Source organism: Schistocerca nitens, chromosome 6 (genome assembly GCF_023898315.1).
Source record: "Schistocerca nitens isolate TAMUIC-IGC-003100 chromosome 6, iqSchNite1.1, whole genome shotgun sequence".
Classification (NCBI taxonomy): domain Eukaryota; kingdom Metazoa; phylum Arthropoda; class Insecta; order Orthoptera; family Acrididae; genus Schistocerca; species Schistocerca nitens.
This window is the reverse complement of record NC_064619.1, coordinates 221708044-221725266: the sequence shown is the minus strand read 5'-3', so window position 1 is coordinate 221725266 and position 17223 is coordinate 221708044. Positions and strand designations below refer to the sequence as shown.

At 37.1% G+C, this 17223-nt stretch overlaps 1 protein-coding gene across 1 annotated transcript in view; it reads right to left on the bottom strand.

Annotated features, from left to right (window-relative positions):
• LOC126262446 (guanine nucleotide-binding protein G(o) subunit alpha) overlaps window positions 1–17223 on the bottom strand; it is a 543526-nt gene that overhangs the window by 15854 nt on the left and 510449 nt on the right. The window contains exon 7 of the mRNA XM_049959099.1: window positions 13917–14070. Coding sequence (XP_049815056.1) covers window positions 13917–14070 — 154 coding nt within the window. The remainder of the gene's footprint in view (window positions 1–13916; window positions 14071–17223) is intronic.

Genomic DNA, 17223 nt, shown 5'->3' with positions numbered 1-17223 from the left:
ACATGGGATTTTTAGAGTATCAACAAATTAAACATTTATCAAGATAATGCAGGAATGGTTTTAGAGAGGAACATTCTTGGCAAGTATGAGTTTGATTTAGTGTAGAAAAAGAAGCTGTCATGCAGCTGTAGTTTGATTGGTGAGGTGAACATTTAGAACTGGGCAGTGAGAAGTATGAACATTCTCATATCAAATTTTGAAGACTAATAGAAAGGAGACACGCCTAGTATAGAACTCTTCACTGCTACAGCTCATGTGAGGGAGATATTGCATATGGCTTTGACCATGTTTTTAAGTGATTACAATCAGTAGGAGAGTCACTGCCTCTTAATGCCAGAGGCCCAGTTCTGCTTGATCATGGTGCACACGCTCAGTCACCATTCGTAGAGGCTCCTTTCCTTCCAGGATACAGCATCCACATCATGCTAATGACCAGCACTGTGTACAAACTAATCACTGACAATCAATGACAAGCAATACAGCTCTTCGACCACCTGTCAGTATCACATTTGTCTCAAGCACTAAACAAAATCATAGGAAAGTGACACTAAGGGGTTTAATAATACTATGACCGTGATATTGTTTTCTTCTTGGATGGTAGTGTGTGATGGAGAAATATTGATTGTGCCAGAAACAGTTTTGTAAAAGAGTAATTGCAATCAAACACTTAAAATATTGTGTGAAAGTAAAAACAATGTACTGTATTTATGTTCTTGCAACTGCCACACCTCATCCTTTTATTTGTTTTTAATTGCAAATGCTTACTCAAGGATAAAATTATTTCAAAATTAATAAATTTGATTTACTTCAGTTAATTTCAGAAAGAGGGGCCTTAACAAAATTCACCACTACAACATATTCTGTACATCTAGGCAGTGACAAGCTTATTTTGTACATTAAATATACCAGGGTTATATATAATTCAGATTTGAATTAAATATTTGAAAGATTTCCTCTGTAGACATTCTTGTAAGACAAACACAATAGTAAATGATTGTTACTGTCACACTTAGTAAGGTGACACATTAACAAAATATTGATAGGCCCAGTAGTAACTAAACTGCTAGGCTAATTTTTATGTATTTAATTTATATTTTTAGCACCCATATTATCACATTCAGGATACTGGACGTGTCAAAGTACAAAACATTGTAAAATATTATATACTCACATCACGTACAAAAAACTTATCATTCTTATCAACACATCTTTGTAATAAAAACATTATTCTGCTGAATTAGATTATAAAATTATATAAGTACATACAGATAAAATAAAAGCTAGAATTTAGGTCAATTTTACTAAAACTATTAAATACTTGTACTTTAGTTAAATAGGCATAGTAACATGCAGCACTACAGTTTGGTGCATAATTAGATACATACATTGGTGAAAGAAGTTTAGTTTCATCTAGGAATATTTTGATAATTATGAATTTTTGTTTACAGAGATTATGTTGCAGTCAGTCAGATTTGAGTAAAATTTCAGGTATTCATTAATGCTGTAGAAGCTGTTGTTTATTAGTAGATTTTTTAATTCTTTTTTTATGTATTAATTTTTTATGTTATCAGGCAATGCACTGTACAGAACTTTTGGTTTGTAAACAACACTGTCCTGATATATGGATCTTCTGTGCATGTCCCTATGATAGTCATTCTTCCTTGTTCCTTGTTTTAATAATTGTGGATCTCAATATTAAAAAAAGATGAAACTTGACATTTTTTAATGAAGCAGATACTTTCAAATATAAGTATAGTATGTATATGGCCATGATTTTTAATTCCTTAAAAATACCTATATGTGATTCTCTGTAACTAACATCACTTATTAATCTTACAGATTTCTTTTGAAGTTTAAAAGACTGTTTTGCAAAATATGTGTTTCCCCAGAATACTATACCATACCTCAGTAAACTATGCACGTATGCGTAATAAGCAATTAATACTGTTTTGGTATTGCAGCAATCTTTCAGCATTCTTAATGTGTAACGGTACTTGCTCAATTTTTTGTTAAGCATTTCTACATGTTTTTTCCATCTGAGATGCTCAGCCACCCATAATCCTAAAAACTTTATGTGATTTTTTCCCTGAATTTGGCTATTCAATAATGTGAATTTTACATTGCTCCTGTTTTTGTTCCTTATATGGTTGAAGGTCATCCATACAGTTTTCTTGTCGTTGACAACTAGACAGTAATCTTTAAACCATTTTTCAGTCACTTCTGTTGGTTTGCCACTTTTTTGCTGCATCTCATGATCATTCTTCCCTTTTGTACAGAAGCTGGTATCATCAGCAAATAATATAGCTTCAGCTGTTGAAAATTGTTTTGGTAGATCATCAATAAAAAACTAGAACAACAATGGTCCCAATACCGACCCTGGGGCACCCCATAATTAACTGTTTTATATTCAGAATGGTACACATTACCATCCTGAGAAATTGGCACTCTGTTTCCTATTAGTTAAACATGACATGAACCTCTTGTAGGAAACACCATGGGCACCATAATTATATAGTTTTGACAGTAGTAGATTATGATTTTTAAGATAAGAAACATTGTAAAGGTCCTAAAACAACCCACAGATCAGTTCCATGTCCTCAATAGCTTGGTAAACAAGTTTTAGGAAAGTGAAGAGAGTCGTTTGCATTGATTTGCCTTTTCTGTAACCATTCTGTGAATTTACAAAATTTTTATTTTTGTTTAGGAAGTCTAGCAATCTGTCACACATTATTCTTTCAATTATTTTCGAAAATACAGGGAATAATGATAGTCTGAAATTTTTAATGTCAAACTTGTCATCACTTTTATAAACTGGTATTATTGTTGACTGCTTAAGTTTACTTGGAAACACACCAGTTTCAAAGGAGTCATTGATTACATCTACAAGTTGAGAGACAACATTATCGGTACTATATTTAATAATTTTGTCAGGGATACAATCAAACCCAGAGGTGATTTTACTCTTTAGTTTACTGATAGCATTTTGTATGTCTTCGGGTGTGGGATAAAGGCATGTCCTTTCATTTATTGGAGTTTGGATTATATTTACTTGTGATAGGGTTTTGGGCTACATTAATGTAATGACCATCAAATATACGAGGGCTATTCCGAAAGTAAGGTCCGATCGGTCACGAAATGGAAACGACTATGAAAATCCGATAAAGCTTTGCACAGATGTGTTGGGTAGTGTCTCTAGTATAACCCCAGTTAGCATCACGTCGCTCTTCTCATTTCTGAGCTCGCAGTGAGTGCGTAAAGATGTCTAGAAAATAGTGTCTGCCGCCAAGTACGGGGGCCTGGTGAGAAATTTCCCCTGAAGCTATGCAGCTAACATTAGATAACTGTCGTGCTGTTTCGTCTTCAAGACAATTCTCAGCCGCATTCTGCAGGGGCAATGAAGATGCTCCTGCATCGTTTTCAAATGGAAATGTGAGATTACCCACAATACAGCCCGTAATTGTCTCCCTCTGAGTTTCAGCTCAGGTCACATGAACCGCTGGTTATGAAGACAACATTTCGGCACAAGACAACGAGCCGTAGGCCAGCGTAGAGAATTGGCGGAGAGCACTGGCGGCTGCCTTCTATACCGAGGGTATGGGAAAGTTGGTACAACGCTACGATACACGTCTAAGTCGGGTCGGCGACTATGGAGATAAGTAGCTGCAAGGTGTATCTAACTGTTGCAAATAAAACATTTTTGATTTTTACCGTGGTTTCCATTTCGCGACCTATCGGACCTTACTTTCGGAATAGCCCTCGTATTAGTTATTAGAAGTGGCTCATCAACAATTTCATTTCTGTGTTTTATGGTGATTTTATTACTTGCATTTGCATGTTTGCTTGTATGATTATTAATAAGTTTCCACACTGATATAATTTTATTGTTACCCTTTCTGATATATGAATCATCATGCTTCTTTTGTAGCAACTATAGCTTCCCTGTGCTTTTTCCTATAACACTTTACATATGTTTTCATGTAGTATTTTGTTTTGCACACCTATATAGCATTCTAAGACTTTCTGATGACTCTTTGATTTCACTTGTTACCCCTGAATTTGATTTTTTGTTTATTTTTGTTCTCTTCAGAGGGAGTGAAATATCATAGCAGTATTTATAATTTGACAAGAACTTGTTGAATTTTATATCTACATAACTATTGGTTTCCATGTTCCAGTTTACATTTTTTAACATGAGATTAAAGACCCTAATGCTGTCACCATTAATTAATCTTCATGAGATTTCTTTAAAGTCAATTTAATTGCTTGATGATCAGAGAAACCTGTATCAAATACCTCATATTAATAGTGACATTTTGATTTATCAATGAATGTTTGGTCAACAGTATTTTCACCTTTAGTCACATTTTGATCTATCAATGAATATTTGGTCAACAATACTTTCACTTTTGCTGCAATACGTATGTCCATATTGTATGTTTTTAGTGGATTAACCTGTTTCTGCCCTTTTTTATAATTGTCCTTTAAATTAACATTGAAATCCTGAAGCATAATTATGTATTTTTACTGACTATTTAGACAGTTCAGAAGATTTTCCAGACTTTCCGAGAACAATTGAAAATTGTTGGATGGTGACCTGTATATAATGCAATTATAATTTTACTTTCTGTTAGTTTATATAAATAAAGATGATGTGACTTACCGAACGAAAGTGCTGCCAGGTCGATAGACACACAAACAAACACAAACACACACACAAAATTCAAGCTTTCGCAACAAACTGTTGCCTCATCAGGAAAGAGGGAAGGAGAGGGAAAGACGAAAGGATATGGGTTTTAGGGGAGAGGGTAAGGAGTCATTCCAATCCCGGGAGCAGAAAGACTTACCTTAGGGGGAAAAAAGGACGGGTATACACTCGCACACACACACACACATCCATCCACACATACACAGACACAAGCAGACATCTCACAAGCAGACATATTTAAATATGTCTGCTTGTGAGATGTCTGCTTGTGTCTGTGAGGTATTTGATACAGGTTTCTCTGATCATCAAGCAATTAAATTGACTTTAAAGAAATCTCATGAAGATTAATTAATGGTGACAGCATTAGGGTCTTTAATCTCATGTTAAAAAATGTAAACTGGAACATGGAAACCAATAGTTATGTAGATATAAAATTCAACAAGTTCTTGTCAAATTATAAATACTGCTATGATATTTCACTCCCTCTGAAGAGAACAAAAATAAACAAAAAATCAAATTCAGGGGTAACAAGTGAAATCAAAGAGTCATCAGAAAGTCTTAGAATGCTATATAGGTGTGCAAAACAAAATACTACATGAAAACATATGTAAAGTGTTATAGGAAAAAGCACAGGGAAGCTATAGTTGCTACAAAAGAAGCATGATGATTCATATATCAGAAAGGGTAACAATAAAATTATATCAGTGTGGAAACTTATTAATAATCATACAAGCAAACATGCAAATGCAAGTAATAAAATCACCATAAAACACAGAAATGAAATTGTTGATGATCCACTTCTAATAACTAATATATTTAATGGTCATTACATTAATGTAGCCCAAAACCCTATGTCTGCTTGTGAGATGTCTGCTTGTGTCTGTGTATGTGTGGATGGATGTGTGTGTGCGAGTGTATACCCGTCCTTTTTTCCCCCTAAGGTAAGTCTTTCCGCTCCCGGGATTGGAATGACTCCTTACCCTCTCCCCTAAAACCCATATCCTTTCATCTTTCCCTCTCCTTCCCTCTTTCTTGATGAGGCAACAGTTTGTTGCGAAAGCTTGAATTTTGTGTGTGTGTTTGTGTGTCTATCGACCTGCCAGCGCTTTCGTTCGGTAAGTCACATCATCTTTGTTTTTAGATATATTTTTCCCATGTGGAATGTTTCCCTCTATATATATATATATATATATATATATATATATATATATATATATATATATATATATATATATATATATAAAAAGAAAGATGATGAGACTTACCAAACAAAAGCGCTGGCAGGTCGATAGACACACAAACAAACACAAATATACACACAAAATTCAAGCTTTCGCAACAAACTGTGGTCTTTGTCTTTAAATATGTCTGCTTGTGTCTGTATGTGTGGATGGATATGTGTGTGTGTGTGCGAGTGTATACCTGTCCTTTTTTCCCCCTAAGGTAAGTCTTTCCGCTCCCGGGATTGGAATGACTCCTTACCATCTCCCTTAAAACCCACATCCTTACGTCTTTCCCTCTCCTTCCCTCTCCTTCCCTCTTTCCTGATGAGGCAACAGTTTGTTGCGAAAGCTTGAATTTTGTGTGTATATTTGTGTTTGTTTGTGTGTCTATCGACCTGCCAGCGCTTTTGTTTGGTAAGTCTCATCATCTTTCTTTTTAGATATATTTTTCCACGTGGAATGTTTCCCTCTCTTATATATATATATATATATATATATATATATATATATATATATATATATATATATATATATATATATATATGTGACTTACCAAACGAAAGCGCTGGCACGTCGATAGACACACAAACAAAATCAAACACACACACAAAATTCAAGCTTTCGCAACAAACTATTGCCTCATCAGGAAAGAGGGAAGGAGAGGGAAAGACGAAAGGATGTGGGTTTTAAGGGAGAGGTTAAGGAGTCATTCCAATCCCGGGAGCGGAAAGACTTACCTTAAGGGGAAAAAAGGACAGGTATACACTCGCACACACACACATATCCATCCACACATTACAGACACAAGCAGACATATTTCTGCTCCTTACCCTCTCCCTTAAAACCCACATCCTTTCGTCTTTCCCTCTCCTTCCCTCTTTCCTGATGAGGCAATAGTTTGTTGCGAAAGCTTGAATTTTGTGTGTGTGTGTGTGATTTTGTTTGTGTGTCTATCGACGTGCCAGCGCTTTCGTTTGGTAAGTCACATCATCTTTGTTTTTATATATATATATATATATATATATATATATATATATATATATTTTTTTTTTTTCTAACCCCCTCTGTATGTTTCCCTTCAAAAGCTGCTGACCAACAGGCATTCTGTAATCCCAGCTGCACATTTTTGTATTTCTTGCAGCCAGTGTTCAGTTACACACAAGATTGAAATCTCCTTCAGGACCTCTAGCTCATATAACTTACTGGTTAAGCCCTGTGCATTATGATATAGGAGAGTTTAAGAATTATTCAGTTCTATGAGAGGTACATTTCTTGCCCGGAAAATTCTCTGAAGAAGAGTAGACTGTAGCCTTCTTTTCATTTCTGTCTTGATTTTCACCTCCTGGGAGCCCTGGAATTCTTCTTGATTGTACTCTTCTGCAGTAGATTGGCCCATAAAAAATCATCCATGTGTTGTTTGGATGTTGTCCTCTTCCTGGTGGTTCATCGTGATCGGCTGTTTTTATTTTATGTGCACTCTGGTAGAGCTTCGTCCTCAGTCTTTTTACAAAGTTATATGGTTTTTGTGCTGCTTCCTTGTCATTTGTTCATTCCACAGAAGACGTACTTACTGTTAAAGTTTAGGTTTCTTCTTCTGTTATTTTCTCATACCGTATGCACTGTGGTGATATTGTCTTCTGTGCTGCTTCCTTGTCACTTGTGCATTCCATAGAATGCATATTAACCATTATTTTTTTGGTTTTGTCTTCTGTTATTTTCCCATATTGTTGTTATTGTAAACAATAACATATGAGTAAAATTTTGAAAATAGATTCACTATTTTTAAGTTTATAAACTTTGTGGGAAGTGAATTGAATATTTTTAAGTCAGTATAACTAGAACCACTTTGTACTTATGACAGGGTTTTTAATTTCTAGTGGATAGTGTCATGTTTCTAATGTCTTGCATGTGGATTTTCATGTTACTTTCATATACAGTGGAGTTCTTATAATGAAGCATAGTGGCCAAAATGGGTGTTAGGAAGTAATGGTAAGCATTCCCAGAAGTCTAAACAATTTGAGAAACCAGGTTCTTGCACTTTCTCAGGAAATAACACAATCAGTCTTTACTACACAATGACAAGTTTTGGTCCAAGAAAAGTGTCAGAAAAATCTTCTGCTCCAACCATTTTTAGCATAGTAATTATTTAAAACATTCCAGATACTTGATAGTCACCATGCTTTTGTGTGTGTATGTATCATGCACTGTTAAATCACTCTTATTTCAGCATGGCAATCTTCTTCCATTCAACACAGATGGATTAAAAAATAACACACCATTATAAAGACTTAGCAGATCATACAAATGATAAAAAGTTCAAATAAATGCAATTTTTCTCAAACTATACAGCTTTCAGCAGTATTTTCATTATTTTATTGTTCTTTGTGTTGAAGAACATAGGATTTGTTGTTATAATTACAAAATAGATGGATGTTGTAATGAAAGACAAATTCTGCAACTAACTTTCAGTGAATGAAACTGTGCAAGTATCAGATAATCTTTTCTTGTCTTCTGTGCCAAAAAACCACCTACTGTTTCTTTTCTTTTCTTTCACTTCACTTTCTTTGACAATAAACTCAATGCAGTGTTATTTGTTGCCATTTTCAGGCTCTTTCACGCTAATATGTTGCATTATGAGGACTGTAGTGTCATTTTATCAGTTCATCCCCATATTCCACTGGATTTTTATACTGCAACGGTATCCCACTATAATGCCAGTATAATGGTAGCATGCACCATCTTGCTACAGAACATATCATTGGGAATTAGAAAGACTTTGTTATCAGAATGTCACTTGTGTCATCTTCCATGATTGTAAACAGGGCATTGCATTGTTAGCTACAACAGGCTCGCTTAGTTGGTGCTGCATATTTTAACAATTTTGACCAATATAAAATCACCCTGCAGTGTTCTTCTTTGGCAGGTAAGTGTAGAAGTGTGCACAGAATCAGCTAACTGAAAAATCCGTGCAATATGCACGTATTTCTATACAAAAGCAGACTTCGGAATTTTTTTTTTGTGAGAGACCACGTGTAAATGATTCGTGTGTGCCAATTTGAAGTTCTAGATTCACATATTTTTACTGTGCACATCACTTCTTCATAATATTTCATTGACTGTACCAATATCCGTTTGTATTGAGACATATTGTGAAATATCCAACATCTGTGAGTGTCGTGATAAACTCATACTGTTATCGTCAATTACAGGCGTAAACTTAAGTGTACACTTAAAATTTTTGAAAACAGTTGACCTATCCTTGTTCAAAACAACTGTTCTCTGATTTCACTGTGCAATTGCCGTTATGTGGAAAATATGTTATTTTGGAGTATTTTCGGATGCTTACAAAACTTTATTTTCTTAAGTTACTGGTAAGAGTGTTTTGGATATGTAATTTATTTCATAGCAAATCAGCGATTGTGGTTCACAATTTGCCAAAAGACTCATCACCACTGAATTTCATTATATATCAATGCCAATAAACGTACATTTTTGAGAATTTTCGGAAGCTACCATAGTTGTCTGCATAATCTATGCACAATTTGTAGTAAATCAGCATTTGTGATTTAGTCATTGTGTTAAATCTAGCCCTAAATATTATCTGCATTTATCATAAATTAATTGTTATCAAGTTTGCTAACAACTATAATTAACCTCAAAACGTTTTAAGAAACTAGTAATTTTTAACACAGCTTTTTGTGTTGCATTAATAGAAATCTTACTTACTGTATTTCCTCCAAACCTTATAGGGAATTAGCAAATTTTTAGCTAAACAGATTAAAAGATAACCAGTGGGATTTATTTAAAGTTATTTGTTCACTGCCTTGTAATGCAGTCCACTGTGAATGGTGTTCTTGAACGTGGGATGAACTGGTTGAAATTTGTAAGGAGCTAGAAATCACCCTGACTACTGTCAAATGATGGCAGCTGCTATGAATCAATGTCGTAGAAGAATTCCTGAGAGTTGTGTACTTGTGATACTGGTACCAGAGGCACCTCAAGCACTATCTTCTCCTGTGGATCCTGTCTCCTCTGCTGAAAGTACAGATCTGTCATTACTCGTTGATTTGACTGTGAGTTGCGTGCCTATGGTATATGTAGGCATCCTGTACAGGATGGGTGGGGACCAGGGAGGATTCAGGGTGTTGTACTGATCCCACTAACTAACAAGCTTGAGGTACTGTGTCTTACTGAAACTGAAACTTTGCCAGTGGGACTCACTTCATTTGCTTTGGAGAAACCTGTTTTGTTCAGTGTCAAGAGGAGGCAAACACAAAAGTGTAGGGGTCTATTAATCATGTACAGTAAATGATGGTATCCCATAGGAAAATGGGGGCCTTATTCAACATGTTGAAGAAGCTTTTCCAGCAGCCATTGAGGGAACAGGGTGCAACCAACTGCTGATTGTGGCTCACACTGGAACAAATGATCCCTGTTGTCTGGGCTATGAGGTCATACTTGGGTCATTCCAGTGACTGGCAAAAAAGATTGAGAAGACTAGCCTTGTGTATGGGGTTTTAATGAAGCTCACAGTTTGCAGCATGTTCCCCAGAATTGACCATGACCCTTTGATTCAGAGTTGAGTGGTAGGACTGAACCAGAGACTTGGAAGATTCTGTGACAAGCCAGGCTACGACTTACTGGACTTGCACCATAGTGTTGATAACTGTAGGAATGGGTAACATGTGCACTACACATCAGAGGCTTCTACTCAGGTAGCTAGCTTTGTGTGTGGTGTACACAAAGTTTTTATAGATTATGTGACTCTCCTTCCAAACCAGCTAACATTAGCTGTAGGAAACACAGAAATGTCAATAGTGTTGAGAAACAGCTGAAATAATTAAAACTGAACAAAGCTCCAGGCCCTGATGGAATCAGTCAAATTCTGTACTGAATTTGTGGCTGAGTTAGCCTCTCTTTTAACTATAAAGTGTTGTAGATCTTTCGAACAAAAAACTGTGCTCAGTTCTTGTAGAAAAGCATAAGGGTACTAGAAGTGACCCACAAAACTACTGTCCAATTTCCTTGACACTGTACTTTTGTACTATCTTAGAGCAAATTCTGAGCTCAAACATAATGAGGTATCTTGAACAAAATGATCTCCTCAGTGCCAACAAGCAAGGATTCTGAAAACATCGATTATGTGAAACCCAACTCGCACTGTTCCCACATGATATACTAAAAGTTTTGTATCAAGGCAGTATTTCTTGATTTTTGAAAAGAATTTGACTCAGTACCACACCTATGCTTATTGTCAAAAGTATGATCATATGGAGTATCATGTGAAATTTGTGACTGGATTGAGGACTTTTTAGTAGGGAGGATGCAGCATTTATTGTGGATGGAGGGCCATCATTATATATAGAAGTAACTTCAGATGTGCCCCAAGGAAGTGTGTCAGGACCCTTGCTGTTAATGTTGCATAATAGTGACCTTGCAGACAGTATTAATATTAACATTAGGCTGTTTGCAGATGACACAATTATCTATAATGAAGTACTTTCAGAAAGAAGCTGTAGAAATATTCAGTCAGCTATTAAGATTGCTGTGTGATACAAAGATTGGCAACTTGCTCTCAGTGTTCACAAATATAAAACAGTGCACTTCACAAGACGAAAAAATGTAGCATCCTGTGACTATAATATCAATGAGTCACTGTTGGAATCAGCCAGCTCATACAATACCTGGGTGTAACACTCTGTAGGGATATGAAATATTATGATCATAGAGGCTCAGTTGTAGGTAAAGCAGGTGGTAGATGTCAGATTATTGGCACATTGCTGGGGAAGTGCAATCTGTCTACAAAGGAGATTGTTTACAAATCACTTGTGTGACCTACCCTAGAATATTGTTCAAGTGTGTGGGACTCAAACCAAGTAGGACTGACAGAGAATATTGAACGTATACACAGAAGGGAAGCACATATAATCACAAGTTTGTTTAATCCATTGGAAAGTGTCACAGGGATACTGAAGGAACTGAGCTGGCAGACTGTTGAAGAAAGTCTATTAACGACATTTCAAGAGCTGACTTTAAACCATGACTCTAGGAATATAGAACATTTCCCTATGTATCACTCACATAGGGATCGTGGGGATAAGATTAGAATAATTACTGCATGCACAGAGGTATTCAAACAATAATTTGTCCTGCACTCCATATGTAAGTGGAACACAAAGAAACCCTAAGAAATGGTACAATGGGACGTACCCTCTATCATGCACCTTATGGTACTGTGCAGAGTATAGATCTAGATGTAGACATCTAGGAGGTACAGGAATGATATCCTCCAACCTATTACTTACAAATCTGTGTGTCACTGCTGGCTCTTTTCAAACAAGAGCAACAACAATGAACCACATACAGGTCACCTGATGGACAACTTCCTGCATGGTGAGGGGGGGTATCACTAGAATGCCATAGGCACTGTGCTCACCAGACATGAAATATGTCGAACATGTCTGAGATTTGTTTAGATGAGGTAGAGAAAATAGGCCACTGCCACTAAGAACTGTTCAAAAGCTGACGACTGCTTTCCTTAACAACTGTCAGTTTCGTTCTCAGGAATTTTTCAGCACTCACAGACTCATGCAAGAATGGCGTCCTATGATCACAGTTTTAAAGAACAGTAATTATGGCTGTTTCATCTATTCCTGAACTATTCAACTGGTGCATATATATTGCCCTCTTACATCTTGAGCCTTACAGACAATAATTATACAACACCTATATCAGCATATTCTAATTCATCTGACAGTAGATACAATGCACTGCATTGAACAATTGTCTTTAGATAATTAGTTATGCTTCATCTGATACTCTAATTATTTTGGCCAGTGTCCTTTAACAAGACTACAATATTTAAATTTAAGATTAAAAATTATATCTTTTGAGAGGAAAATCAATCCTGAATAGGAGAATGTTCCTGGTATGAGTCTCACAATTATGATGGAGATATTAGGCAAGGGTTCTTGTAACTCTGACTGATAGTGCACAGAAAACAGTAAATGGTGAAACAATAGAAAATGAGATGACAAAAATAAGGAAACATATCCGGAATTTTTCGTAATTATCTAGAACAGTGTCATCCACTGATAAAAATTCTTTAAAAGAGGAATTATCTAAAGGTCAAGGTCAAACTGAGGGGGTCCATTGCAGACATAATTCTGTAATGAAAGACAAAAAAGTAAATGTACAATAAAACATATTAGGTATAAATTCTTTAAGAAAAATGCGTATAAGGATTAGATATTCTGTCAATGTAAAATCATTTTAAGTGGAACATAAGCTTTAATAGTACAAGGATCAGAAAGGAAATCAGGAGTATCTTTTCAAAGGAACAAACATGGAATTCACCTTAATCAAGTTATAGAAGCCACAGACAACCTAAATCTGGATGGTCAGCTGTGTGGATCTGAATGGCACTTCCTCTTGAAAGTGAGTCTAGTGCCTTTCATTTCATTTATTCATTCAGCATAACAACTGTGCTCTCTTATTTAGTTTTTAGTAATAAGCAACCTGATCTTAGAAATAGTTAACTCTGAAGCTTCGAGTGATAATTAATTTATTCACAAGCAAAATTACAAAAGGCCAAAGGAAATACAGAGATTCATAAATATGTTAGCAAACTGTACAGAATTTGTTGAAAAGTGAAAAACAAGGAACAGAAATACAAGAACATTGTCTCACATTTTTAGTGTAGCCTATTTATCTTCTTAAAGTTGAAAAACAAACTGTATTTTTATTCTAGTAATATTTATTTATTTCAAACCAGTTTTTCACCAATGAGCTGCAAACTGGTTTGAAATACATGATTATTAGTAGAACAAAAATACAGTATGTTTTTCAACTTTACATATGAAAGTGTTCTACCAAGAAGTTACAGAAAGATTGGTAAGTTTACTATTTACTTGGCAGATTATTAGCAAATAACTGCTGTAGTTTCTGTCTTATAAAATAAAGATTAAGTGCACTTCTGCTTAACTTACCAGCATATTCAGGGAAGCATATCGTCAAAGGAGACTTCTTTATCTTTTCCTCAAAAAGATCTTTTTTGTTCAGGAATAGGATGATTGATGTATCGGTAAACCATTTGTTGTTACAGATAGAATCAAAAAGTTTTAAACTTTCCTGCATACGGTTCTGTAACAAAAATGATAATTTATTCACAAACAAATTTACACATAGTAAAAAAAATACAGTGTTTCATAAATATGAAAGTAATTGCAGAAAATATGTTCCAAGATGAAAAATATCTGCAAGAAGATATAAACTGTAATATTAATATTAAATCTACTGAGTTGTCAGTTAAATGTTGCAAAAGAATGACAGATGAATGAATGAAGATGTTAACATGGGCAAATAGTACTTATTCTGATTAAATTGTCCTAACATGATATTTTGAGAGAGAAGTAACAAATGGCTAGGTCACACACACAACACCATGTCTATGATACAACAATGCACACGATATATGCTAAATTACATGAAATTTTTTTTATCTAACATACTGTTTTGTGCGTTTCTACTGTGATTTTCTTACAAAGTATGTGATAAGGATGTAATGTTGCAAATCTGGATTGTATACTGTTTCAAAGGACAGCACATAAATGTACATACTATTGACACACACTATTATGACCATATCCTTCATGTGACATCTGATAACATATTTAAAATAATCAAAGAATGGAAACTCGAGGCAGGAGTATCAAAACTGTAGGAATATAGCAGAGATGAGGAAGAGGCTGAGGTGGGTATGGGGAGGGATCCTATGGTGGGGGCGGTGGACAGTGAAGTGTTGTAGGTTAGGTGGAGGGCAGGGGAGAGGTGGGTGGAGGGGGGGGGGTGAGTAGTGGAAAAGGAGAGAAATAAAAAGACTGAGTGTGGTGGTGGAATGACGACTGTGTAGTGTTGGAATGGGAACAGGGAAGGGGCTGGATGGGTGAAAAGAGTGACTAATGAAGGTTGAGGCCACGAAGGTTATGGGAATGTAGGATGTATTGCAGAGAAAGTTCCCACCTGCACAATTCAGAAATGCTGGTGTTGGTGGGAAGGATCCATATGGCACAGGTTGTGAAGCAGTCATTGAAATGAAGGATATCACGTTTGGCAGTGTGTTCAGCAACAGGGTGGTCCACTTGTTTCTTGGCCACAGTTTGTCGGTGGCCATTCATGTGGACAGACAGCTTGTTGGTTGTCATGCCTACATAGAGTGCAGCACAGTGCTTGCAGCTTAGCTTTTAGACCATGTGATTGGTTTCACATGTAGCCCTGCCTTTGATGGGATAGGGATGTTAGTGACTGGACTGGAGTAGGTGGTGGTGGGAGGATGTATGGGGCAGGACTTGGATATAGGCCTATTACAGGGGTATGAGCCATTAAGTAGGTCCTTGCTCCTTCCATCTGTGTCAATACAGAAAAGTTTCCTTATCCCTAGCCAGATCCCAGTCTCACATACTGTTCCTGTGTTGTTGCTTGGCTCAAGGAATCCCTCCTAATGGGCTTACCATCAAATTACCCATCTCTGGCTGCCACCCCTTCTTCCACAATGACCTCCATCTGTTCAGATTCTGCCAATCCTTAGCCCTTACCAACATAGCCCTGCGAAACCACATCACCAAAGCCCAAACCTCCTTGCAGTACCTTCATTCCATCTGCAAAGTTCTCCTGCTATGCAATCCCAAATTCCTGGAACCCACAACACACATTGACACTCTTGCTCTGCAGGAACTTGAGCAACATGCACAACACCACCTCAAAAAGCTTTCCATCTTGCTCACTTCCTACTCGTCCCTTGGAGAACCCCTGTCCACCACCTCTACAACAACCTCCAAACCTCCCCCACATCCCCTTGCAGCTGACAAACCCTGTCCCACAGACTTACTACACTTAACCCATCCTCCAAAACTGCCTCCCACCACCACAAAGAATCCAGAACCTAAACAGACCCACAACACAGTAATGAACCTTTCCTCCAGAAGCCTTAGCCCCACAGAAATGTCAGTCCTTCCCAAAGGTGTCACCGTTTGCCCCACTCCCAAATTCAATCATGCAAGGCTTGTTAAAGACATTCTCCCTTTCTCCTCCCTATAGTGGAAATACTTTTTCTCCACCAACACTACCAATCAGACTCAACCAAAGACCAATGTTGAACTTTACCATACTCTTGGTTCAAATGGTTCAAATGGCTCTGAGCACTATGCGACTTAACTTCTGAGGTCATCAGTCGCCTAGAACTTAGAACTAATTAAACCTAACTAACCTAAGGACATCACACACATCCATGCCCGAGGCAGGATTCGAACCTGCGACCGTAGCGGTCACGCGGTTACAGACTGAAGCGCCTTTAACCGCACGGCCATTTACCATACTCTGTTCACTCTTCCACCCAACTGTGATCCACCCTCACTGCCCCTAAACCACCTCCTGTTAACTTCCAGAATTTCTTAACCTCAAACTTTGCCTCACCATCATTCCCCAAATCCCTCAACATGCAAACTAACCTTACATCTGCAGAAAGAACTGCAGTCCACCATCTATAAACTGATCTTGTCAGTTGGAAAGCCTACATAGTATGTAACACAGTGGTTGCAGCTTAGCTTGTAGACCACATGACTGGTTTCGCAGGTGGCCCTGCCTTTGATGGGATAGGAATGTTAATGACTGGATTGGAGTAGGTGGTGGTGGGAGGATGTATAGGACAGGTCTTGCATCTAGGTCTATTACAGGGGTATGAGCCATGAGGTAAGGGATTGGGAGCAGGGGTTGTGTAAGAATGGACAAGTATATTGTGTAAGTTTGGTGGACGGCAGAATACCACTGTGGGAGGAGTGAGAAGGATAGTGGACAGGATATTTCTCATTTCAGGGCATGGCAAAAGGTAATTCAAACCCTGGCAGAAAACGCAATTCAGTTGCTCCAACCTGCGAGATACTGAGTTATGGGGGAGTGCTCCTCTGTGGCCAGACGGTGGGACTTTATACGGTTGTTCCAAATATGATATCAGGGACAAAGCAGACGAGTGGAATAGGGCCGTATGCGAATCCGGGTTCATTGATAATTTGTATCTTGTCTTGAGATCTTCTGCTGAATTGCAGCGAGAAGAAGGTGAAAACCGTCTGTCGGCCGCGCAAAAACTCTGATACCCCATTTTTTCTGCGTTTATACCTATTTCATAACCAACAGCATGTTCGCCATACAAAAGTTGTGTGCTTCTGATCTCCATCAGACTGTACGAATTATGTCAAACAATTTTACAACAGCAACGTTTTGGCGCCCAAAACAAAACACATC